At 35.8% G+C, this 11,322-nt stretch overlaps 2 protein-coding genes across 2 annotated transcripts; one reads left to right on the forward strand and one right to left on the reverse strand.

The window, feature by feature from the left end:
- Positions 1–2,082: 2,082 nt before the first annotated feature.
- Positions 2,083–2,718, reverse strand: LOC101311507 (E3 ubiquitin-protein ligase RNF115-like). Its single transcript, XM_004306352.1, has one exon. The coding sequence runs from the start codon at positions 2,716–2,718 to the stop codon at positions 2,083–2,085; it is 636 nt and encodes a 211-aa protein (XP_004306400.1).
- A 3,867-nt stretch (positions 2,719–6,585) lies between these two features.
- LOC101293617 (cystinosin homolog) lies at positions 6,586–8,608 on the forward strand. The gene is made up of 8 exons (XM_004304647.1): positions 6,586–6,747; positions 6,862–6,994; positions 7,268–7,357; positions 7,460–7,584; positions 7,713–7,755; positions 7,863–7,980; positions 8,074–8,123; positions 8,226–8,608. Exons 1-8 carry the CDS (start codon positions 6,629–6,631, stop codon positions 8,388–8,390), a joined length of 843 nt encoding a protein of 280 aa, XP_004304695.1. The 5' UTR covers positions 6,586–6,628; the 3' UTR covers positions 8,391–8,608.
- Positions 8,609–11,322: the final 2,714 nt, after the last annotated feature.

Below are 11,322 nucleotides of genomic sequence, written 5' to 3' on the forward strand. Positions count from 1 at the left end.
TAATAACGGAGAGAAGTCAAATGTATATGTTTCAAGTATAAACGATAAAAACAAAGAGAATAAAGAATCGGGAAACAATCGTATCTTATACATTGATAGGGGTCTTTTATATAAGAAATTACCTTTTAAGTATAGAGAAGCAATACATAATCATATTTTAATCTGTAAACCTATCAAATCCTAGCAGCATAAGGCTAAGGCACACATTATAGAATATCCTAGAATAGTACTCCCTCTTGTGTCACACGCCGTCATGCCGATGATGTTTCGATGTTGCCTTGTTAAAAACCTCGTCAAGTAACAAAAACCTTGTGAGAGAAACTAAACCTTGATCGTAAGAGAAAAATAGTACAACTCACCCTTCAACATGTATTTGCTAGACTTCTCCTGATGTCTTCACATTTGTATAGTGGTTATTATGATCCTCATGATGGTGAAGATGAGAACGAGGTGAAGTTAGTCAACACGTCTGTTTTCTCTTGGTTTTGGTCTTTGATTGATGAACAAGGTGTTCTTGTTGGCTTGGTCTATTTGGCGAGAGAGAAGCATTAACCATTATAAGAAGGCGAAGCTAGAATGCTCTGTTTATGTTCCATTTGCTTTTTGTTTGGTTTAATTGTTGATACAGTAGATATATATATATATATTTTTTTTAGGTAAATAAATAACTTTATTGGCATTAACTCATTCGACCAACTATTGCTAGGTTAGACCCAAATGAACTCCACTAGAAGATCAAAAATAAACTCTTTATTCTCCTACGTCTAGAAATTGAAATGAAAAAACCACAAAAGCCGTTAAAAAAAATAGATAATTACAACCAGAAAGCAATGAATCTACACAAACATAATCAGAGCCCTAAACATCAACTTGAGGCCCAGGGACCTCTGGGTCAGCACCCACCTCACTTAGCCAAACCTAAGGGCAATGTCATGATATATAACGTATTTGAACACAGGATGGATAAAGTCAAGGATAATGATGGTATACATTCCAAAGACCACTTTATAGCATTTAATGGAGATGTCAAATACCAAACTGTGATATAGAGATGTTAAATAAGCACTTTTGGATAACCAACTACTCAAATTGCGATATAAGAGAATTAAGAGATGTAGTTTGATGGATTTGTGTTGTGTTACATAACTCGTTCGACACACCAATTAAATGATAATTAAGAAAATACAATCTATCAATTTTCTTCATATTAAAAAAATTGGACTATATGAAAAATAATTGTAATCGGTAATAAAGAGATTTATTTTGGTATATCTTACTTTCCTGTTCGGATTTTTGTTTTGGATATTTTGCCAACTTTGTTGTACTAAATCCTCATGCATTAATCGAGACTTGAGGGCAGACGCATCAACCTTTTTATTCAAAAAAATCCCCATGCATAACCATCCCTCATCACCTAGACTAACTCAAGGGATTCCCATGTCTCAGGGTCTTACCATCCCTCAAAGCTTATACTATTTCAAGGAATCAACATGTACTATCATCCCTCACTGCTTAAACTAACTCGAGGAATACATCCCTCACCGCTAATACTAACTCAAGGGATCTAAGAATATCACACCAACAAACTGAATCAAATTAAAGCATGGTCTCTCAACACATTCTACTAACACACTTACAATGTGGACTCTAACACCACAGTCAACCACCAGCTTATATGCATTGAAATTTCCCAATATATATGCATTGAAATTGGCAATATATATATGCATTGAAATTGGCAATATATATATGCATTGAAATTTCAAAAGCACCAGAGTGAGGAAATCAATCAAGATGTCAAACCTGAAAAACCAAAGCTCAATTGCAAAGCATATCCTCCATATATAGGTGAAGTACAAACTGATTATAATTTCAGGCTTTCAGTAAATGAAGCAGTACTATACTCAAAAACTAATTATAATTTCATCAAATCAAGCAGTACAACACTCAGAATAAATAGAAATAAAGGTTCACAATAGTGGTAGCAACAAGCTACACTTATTTCCACAGAAAGTAGCAAACTAGCAATTGCAATAATTTAAGAGTTCATCACCTCTTAATTAGTTATTTGCAGCTAGCAAATTAAGCTGAGGGCTGTGAGGGTTGGTTTGGCATTACGAATCGGCACATGGGACATACGCGATTGATCTGTAGCCACTGGACAATGCAATGTTCATGAAAATAGTGCGAGCAGGGCAACTGAGAAACCGGATGTTCCCCTCGAGCATAAGCCAGCCAACAAATGGCACATGTTTCTCCATCTTCCATTTCCAAGGCATCAACCCTCACTCTTTCCAAGCCTTCAATGGGCACCCTTGTTGCAGGAACCGTCGTCCCATCATGCAAAGTCACGTTACATATCACCACATTGATTGGGAGATCAGGCGAGACGGCAGCGTCAATAGCCTCGAATAACTTCTGAATTGCAAGGGCATGTTTATCTTCCGGGACATTCGTGGTTGCAAGAAAGTCTTGAAATGTTGTTACACACATGCTGCGGTAGGGGGAAGCAACCTGCTTGATCCTTGGGAAGTCAACCCAGATGATACTTCCTCCTTCGACGGTCTGTGAATCCCAACGAATTGCAGACTCCGGGCTAGGGCGGCTGCCGATGTACTTGTGTAACAAAATTTTGAGCTGGATATAATTCTCGTCAACCTCGCCTCTATCTAGGGGTGCGTTCTCTTGCACCACGTTGATAACAGTAAACGTTTCCATGAACACAACTGCGCAGAGCGTCAATAACTTTTGTTTTTTATTAGGGTCAAATCGCTCAAACGTCAGAGGACAACAACTTCAACTCCTTCATCACCTTTCTCAACTATTGCGGCTCACCAAAGCTGTGAGAGAAGGCTAGGGGAGGAGGATTGAACTAGGTTTGTGAAAATGAAAAAGTGCGGTGAATCGCTCGGTGATTTTCTTTTTTTGGGAAGAAATTAGCTCGGTGATTGAACTCTGAAGCAAAAATTACAGTGGCAAATATTTTTGAGAAAGGGATTACTCCATTTATATGAATCAAAAAGATACATCATGTTGGAGAACATCGGAAAGAATTGTGGCTTAGAATTATAGTGGTAAATTGTATAATTTTATATTGCTAGCCATGACAATTTGTGTAGTCTATAAGTAATGAACTACCTTCGGAACTAGTATTTTCCATTTTATCAAGTTACCTCCAGAGATTGTGTGTCTCGTCGTCTCAATCTCTATTTCTCTTATGTTAATTAGATTTCTAGAAATTGATGCATTAACACATAACAGTTTCGACCCGGGGCTGAATATACATTGCATTTTCAAAAGCAACAAAGTTAGGAAATCAATCAACATGTCAAACCTGAAAAGTCAAAGCCCAGTTGTAAAGCATATCTTACATAATTGAAGTACAATATTGATTATAATATCAACAAAACGAACAAAATGTTTCAGAAAATAAAGCTAAAAAAGAGAAGATACATCTTCAATAATACAATTTTTTTGTATGCATGACGTGTAAGTAAATATCGTGTGTCTTATCATCTCGATCTCTATTTCTCTCATGTTAATTAGATCTTAATAAATCGATGCATTAACTCATAACACTTTTGACACAGAGCTGAAGATACATTACATTTTCAAAAGCACTAGAGTTAGGAAATCAATTAAGATGTCAAACCTGAAAAGCCAAAGCCCAGTTGTAAAGCATATCCTACATAGTTGAAGTACAGATTGATTATAATATCAGCAAAACAAAGCGGTACAAGAGTTTCATAAAATAAAGAAAAAAAGGGGAAGAAACCCCTTCGATAATACAAATTTTTTTTGTATGCATGATGTATAAGTAAATGTCGTATATTGAAGATGCTATGTAACATTTGTTCATAACGTATTAAACCTTCTTTCGAGTTTCACCAATTTCAACCAAAACCCCTTACTATATATAACACAGGTTTTTGTGAATTTCAATTTTTTTGGACCTCTAGTTTTTTCCATTCGTGTGTTCTTATAGACACCTCTTAACATGTTTTAAACCATCCTGGCATCAAAAAATTATTTCTTTCATTAATTTGCTCATGATTGAGCTTAAACGACTCAACGTGTGTCGTGTTTTGTAAGTTATTAAAATAATTGTTTTTAGAGGTATTGAGTGAATTTTCAAGCTTGTGTTGTCATCAAATTCTTCTCATACTAACTCTAGAGCCTCAGTTTACAAAAAGAATAACTTATTACCCCTCTTTTTAAATTTCACCCATTTTGAGCCAAAACCCCTAGCTTATAGCACACGGGTTTTTGTAAAATTTCACTTTTTTTTTTACCTCTTGTGTTTTTTGATTTGTGTGTGCTTATAGACACTTCCTAACATCTTTTGAACTATTCTGGCATTAAAAATGTATAACTTTTCATCATTCTACTCATGATTGAGCTTAAACGGCATACGCGTGCCTTGTTTGGTAAAACTATTGAAACTGTTGTTTTCATAGGTATCGTGTGAATTTCCAAGCTTGTGATGTCTTCAATGATTCTTATATTGATCTCAGGAACCTCAATTTTTCTTAAAAAAATAACTTTTTACCACTCATTTCAAATTTCACCCATTTTGAGTTAAAACTATTGCTATAGCACATGAGTTTTTATGAAATTTCACTTTTTTTGAACTTTTTTTTTTCCCATTCGTGTGTGTTTGCGACACCTTCTAACATGATTTAAATCATTTTGGCACTAAAAATTTGTGACTTTCATCATTTTACTCACGATCGAGCTTAAACAATTCATGTGTGGCGAGTTTTGTTAAGCTATTGAAACTGCTGTTTTCAGAGGTATTGATTGAATCTCCAAGCTTGTGTTGTCTTCAGTTCTTCTCATAATGACATCGGGAACTTCCGTCTTTAAAAAGATTAACTTATTACCCCTCTCTTCAAGTTTCACCCATTTTGAGCTAAAAACCCCTTACTGGTTATTGTGAAATTTCATTTTTTGTTTGGACATCTGATTTTTCTCCAATCGTGTGTGCTTATAGACACCCTAACATGTTTTAAACCAATCTAGCATCAAAAATTTGTGGCTTTCATCATTTTACTCACGAACGAGCTAAAACGATTCATGCGTGTCGTGTGTTTTGTAAAGCTATTGATTGAAACTTCTGTTTTCAGAGGTATTAAATGAATTTTCAAGCTTGTGTTGTTTGACCTCGGAAACCTCACTTTAAAAAAAAAGATTATGTATCACCCCTCCGCTTAAGTTTCACTTAATTTGAGCTAAAATCGCTTGCTATAGTACACGAGTTAATTTGGTGTAATTTCATATTTTTTGTCAACCCATTATTTTGTTTTCTTAAAGGTGTGTTTATAAACACCTTTTAACATCTTTTAAGCCTTTATATCACCTTAAATTCAAGTTCTTCGTCTTTTAACTGATGAAGATATCAGAGTAACTGACGAGTAGCGAGTCTTGTAAATCCATTAACATAGTTATATATTTAGGCAATGAGTGAATTTCAAAGACTGAGATGTGTTATATTCCTCTTATAGATACCTCAATTACCCTAGTTTTAAAAAGATTATGGTATAGACGTCGCTCAAATTCAGCTCTGTATGAGACCACACCCCTTACTATAGCAGTTAAGTTTTAGAGTACTTCACCTTTTTTTAAGATGTAGTTCAATGGAATATTCCATTTGAAAAATTGGGAATTATAAGTTTTTAAATTAAGATATAATTGATTGTAATACGTCTAAAATGTTGCATGTGTTCTGTGATACGGTCTTCGATCCCACGTAATACTCTTTTAAGAATATGATTAATTGCAGCAAGATATAGTTTTCAATTTCTTAACCAAATGGAGGGGAGAAAAGAGTCTGAAAATACTCCCCTTCATTTTGGATTCATACAATGGTGAAGGAATTGCTATATATGCGCCAATTGCTGTAAATTTCCAGAATACCAACTAATGGCCTCAAATGAGAACGTCACAAGTCACATATGACATATAACTCTCACTTCTGAAATTCGATGACAGAAACTTGTTGATCTGATGACCAAGGCATGCGTGGGATCGCCATAGATGAATCACCATTTCATCCTTTATAACAAGAAAATAGTACGCATCTGTTACCTATTAAATACGGTGTTACCCACACGCCAATGGTTCACCAAAAAGAATAAAAATGACAAATACGCGAAGTATTTAATTTAACGAATATGCATGGACTTGGAAATGACCTCAAATTAAATCATAGTGTTTAGGAATAGCCAAGTGATAGAGCACAAACAGTTATAGATCAGTATTTAACTATTTATGAGAAACTGAACGAACCTGGTATAGGAAATCACCCTCAATACATTTACAAAACATACCCTTAAACCTTGCAACTCCATCTCTAATGCTAAGTGCTTGTCTAGATTTTTTCTGGGGCACTGCTACCTATTAAATACGGGTATTTACTTCAAACAGATGCAGTTACAGTAGAGGCCAAAACTTGTTAGACAAAACTACCAATCACTTGCACCAATATTTGAATGCTTCATAAACCACACAACCGGAAAAGGGTCATCAGTTACACCAAAGCTTATATATATACAGTGAGGGCTAGAAGAAAAAGCACTCACCTCTCATCCATCCAAGAAGGTTTATATTTCAGAGACTGATCAAAGAAATGGCGTCATGGAATTCAACTCCGATGGAAGTGACATACGAAGTTCTGGGATGGATAGCTTTCGTGTCTTGGTCCATTAGCTTCTACCCTCAAGTCATCTTGAATTTCCGGAGGAAAAGGTACTTGCTTAGCATAGCGTTTCATATCGGATATACAAATAATAGTTTTTGGTATAGCTTGCTATCTACTTTTGATGATAATGTGATTTTTGTTTGTTTTGTTGGTGGTATTAGTGTTGTGGGGTTGAACTTCGATTTTGTGGTACTGAATCTGATAAAGCACTCTTCATATCTGATTTACAATGCCACTCTCTACTTTAGCTCCGCAGTTCAAAAGCAATACTTTCACAAGTATGGCTCCAAACAGGTCTGTTTTGCTGACCCAACTTCTAGCTATATAGATTTAGAGGCTCTTTTCCCCCAAATGCAAAATGTTACGACTTTTTCAACAAGGTATAATGTTGGAGATTGTAGAGTCTCACATACATCATGACATATAAGGATCAATTGCTTGCTGACAATTAAATTTCAGGTCTCTTGACTGCTGCCAATTAGTTTAGGATTTGTTGAGCTGAAAATGAAAGGGGCAATAGTTTATAATCATACCGACATTTTCTCAACGTGTCATGTTTATATGCAGATGATACCTGTGGCAGCAAACGATGTGGCATTCTCTTCTCATGCTGTTTTATTGACTGCACTGACCCTGATTCAAATTGCAATCTATGAAGTAATTCTCTACTTTAGTCTTGAATTGATGCAACTGAAGATTTTCCAACTTTATGACCTTTTCCACCAAAGTATATTTCATAGTTGTTGTATATATATGCAGCGTGGAAATCAGAAGGTGACGAAGATTTCCATTGGAATCGTTGTTGCTGTGTGGCTAAGTGCTGCAGTTTGCTTTTTCATAGCTTTGTCAAACCACTCTTGGCTTTGGCTCATTTCCGTTTTCAAGTACTAAGATACATTAATATATACTTTTTTTTAGCAATATACACTCTATCCTTACCTTTGTGCTTCATGTTCTCTTGCTAATCATCGATGGATGATGGTTTTCCTTCATTGCATGTGAAATGTTGCAGCTTAATTCAAGTCTGTATGACAGCCATCAAATACATTCCTCAGGTTAATATTGACTTGAAACTCTCTCTGCTGTAACTGCTCATATTATGGGGCCTAATGCATTAGAATTGATAATGACCGTTTTGATATCAATGGTCATGTACATATAGGCAATCATGAACTTCATGCGAAAGAGCACTGATGGGTTCAGCATTGGCAACATTTTACTTGATTTTACTGGAGGCCTCACAAATTATGCACAAATGGCTGTGCAGTCTATAGATCAACGTATATTCATTCACCAATCATCATCTATTCCTTGATCAAATGATAGCAACTTCATCATAAATTTGTTAACAATCTAGTTTTGTGTGTCTTCAGATTCTTGGGTGAACTTCTATGGAAATATAGGAAAGACACTTCTCTCTTTGGTATGAATATTTTGTTTGTCATCACTCTCACAAACTTTGTTCAACCTTTTCTTCTCTGAAATTATATTAGTTGGCGTCAAATTGATTGTACATTGTTTTCAGATCTCAATATTCTTCGACCTTCTATTCATGTGTCAACATTTCCTACTGTATCCCGCCAAGAAAGCACAGCAAATAGCCCCCAATGGCAGTACGAGTGACGAAAGAACAGGGGCTATGGGCAAATCTCCTGATCATCATCACCCAGTACAGCCGGAGGTTGTATGAAGCTTTGCTTGCATGGTGCAACAACAAACTGTTCGAAAACTAATCAGTTTGTACAACTACTTTTATGAACTATGTATTTGCTTTACAGAAATTTGCTTATCTGATCAAGCTGCTGATATCTTGATATTGTGCTGCATGAAGATATGAGTTTGTGACTGTATTCATGTAGTAGTCTTTCTTCCTTCCTGGTTCTCCTGGGCTCATCTGGAGACCCTCCTACTATTATAGAAGATATGAATTAAAGAATTATGTTCTTTGTCATCCTCAGTAGTATACGAAATGTTGCAGCCCAATTTAAGTCTGAATGGCAATCGCCAAATAATGACCTCAAACTCTGATCTGATCATGTCTTGCGAGACTGCCACTCATTCACCAGAAATGATTGTGTAAACACATCAAAGTGTACAAGCAGTCTTGAACTTGATGTGGAAGGGACCAACTAGTATCCTCACTGATGCTTAAATATACAACACAATTATCATTATGATTTTATCATTCTAAAGAAAATATGAATACATAATCTAAATTTTGGAATCTCACTTTCGCAATCCTTAAAGTCGAGTTTAGACACATAATGCTCATAGACAATTAAAGAGTGGCGTGTAATACCTCTTTGTTTTCTTGCCAGATGAGGAGATGCCAAAGCCTATATCCAAATGGCAATATGGCAAATTCCACATGACCGCTGGCTTCCATAATCAATAAAAGTCCTAGACTAACAAAAATTATTGATACAGGTACCTAAAGAGATTTTGCAATCTTTGTCTACTACACACTTCATACATGTATGAATTTGCTCAATACATTTATGCATATTTCCGTAGTCTGGCAAATCAATTTTGGTATGAGGTGTGCTCAACCCTATCTCTAAAAGTAAAGGGGATTAAGCTCAGGAGGACTGAATATTTGGAGATGTGTTCTCATGAACGGTCTTTAAGGATCGTGCAGTGTGGGATCGATATGCTTTCGGACGAACATAAGCGCCTGAGATTTTGTTCTCTTATGAGGCGGTTCCTGATTTGGATAGGGGAATATGGTCTCGGTCAGATATTTAGCAATGAAGGTTTGCTCAATATTCGAGACCCAGCGATAGTACTCAGTACCATACGTGTTGAGGACATCAAATTCGATGCCTTTGTCTATCTGCAGACAAGAGAAACCAAGCCGTATTAGTTTTCTTATAGAGACCCGAAGGATACTCAAATACGATGATTTTATTATTTGGTTTGTCTCATGAGGGTTGATCATACACAACCTCAAAATATAAGTGTCCGGAGTCGATCAAACACGACCCGAAAAACTATGTGAATGTGATCAAATACACCTTCAAAAGAACGAACCAAAGTTGATCAAACACAACTTTAGACTTGGGGAGGAAACCCAGGATTTAAACCTGCAATTTACAATAACCCAAACACTTTATCTCCCTCGAGTTTATTGAACTTTGAAAAGTTTAGGTTTTAAAACATACCGTAAAACTTTTTCGAAAAACTCGGATTCTTGATCTGAAGCTTGATCGGAAAAAGCAAGGAAGGAGGCAAGGCCGACGGCCGGGAAGCGGCGGTAAGGAGTAGCAATGGTGATGGGGCCGAGGTAGGGCCAAGAACTTTTGGTTTTTGAAAAATGATTTTATTTTTAGGGTTTTGGAAAAACTATTAGCTCAAGGGTTGAGCCAAGTGCTGATAACGTAGTTTAGTAAGAGAGATTTGAGAATAGAGAATGGTGAAAGAGTGATATCTTATTTATTGATAGAAGCATTTTATATAAGGAATTACAAAGTACTAATATGGTAATGATAAGAAATACATAGTCATAATCTAACTGCATATCATGTTCGCATAAAGCAAGACACATAAAAAATATCCTAGGACATGGTAGATATTGATTGATTGATTTTTTATTTATTTATTTATTTTTCTTTGGAAAAAATTTCGTAGCATCCACGTCCCCATGTTAAAAGCACAAATATTACTTGATCGGCAGTAGATATGGAATTACCATGTTTGCTAGTTAGGCTTGAATTTCCATTGTAGGAATGAAACCCATGGCAACACCGATGCGGATAGCCCATCAATGAGGAGAAAATACCTACTTGTAAGCCGCAGAAACATAAGCTATATGAGGATGTTCCCCCGGCCAACATAGGCGGAGCCAGAAATCATATCTGAGGGGGGCCAATATAAGAATGTTAAAAAATATAGGGTAAACTTGATGGCTGAAAACTTACTATTATATAATAAAGTCATAAACTAAATTATACATAAATTAACTCATCGCTTTTGCATATCCCGAAAATCATTGTATTAGAGTTAATTTTCGCTGATATGGGAGGATTTCGAGAACTATTGCTTTGATATTAGAGTTCCTCAATAATAATAAATATGCATTAATATACAAGCTTTAGATTCGACACTTTTTCTCTTGAAGAGTCCATGAATTGTCGATCATTTACGAGAAATTTTATTCACACATTACTACATATTAGATACACATTCTCTACTCAATACACCACCTAATAACTTTTTTTACTTTGACGTTTTACTATATACACACCCTTAAACTTCCTGAACTACCCTGATTTACAAAATATCATACTTATTCATTAATACACATCCTAATTTCATATAACTTCCTACATGTCGGGTATAGAAACCTGACAGGATAATTTTCTTCCCTCAGCCATGTTGAAAGCTCAATTGGCTGCACCCTCTCACCTCCTTTAGAGACTCTACAGATGGAGAAATAGGGCTAATGTTCATGTGGTACTTCCCATGTTTTCCATTGGGCAAAAAACCCAACTACACATCTCTATAGTTATTCACTGCTTGTATTTGGAGGTAAGAAGAACTTGCTGTTATGGAGGTGTTATGTTTCCATATATGGTATATGACTGTAAAAGAATATTAATTGGCTTCGACAACGAATCTTTCTC

Source organism: Fragaria vesca, linkage group LG6, assembly GCF_000184155.1.
Source record: "Fragaria vesca subsp. vesca linkage group LG6, FraVesHawaii_1.0, whole genome shotgun sequence".
NCBI lineage: Eukaryota > Viridiplantae > Streptophyta > Magnoliopsida > Rosales > Rosaceae > Fragaria > Fragaria vesca.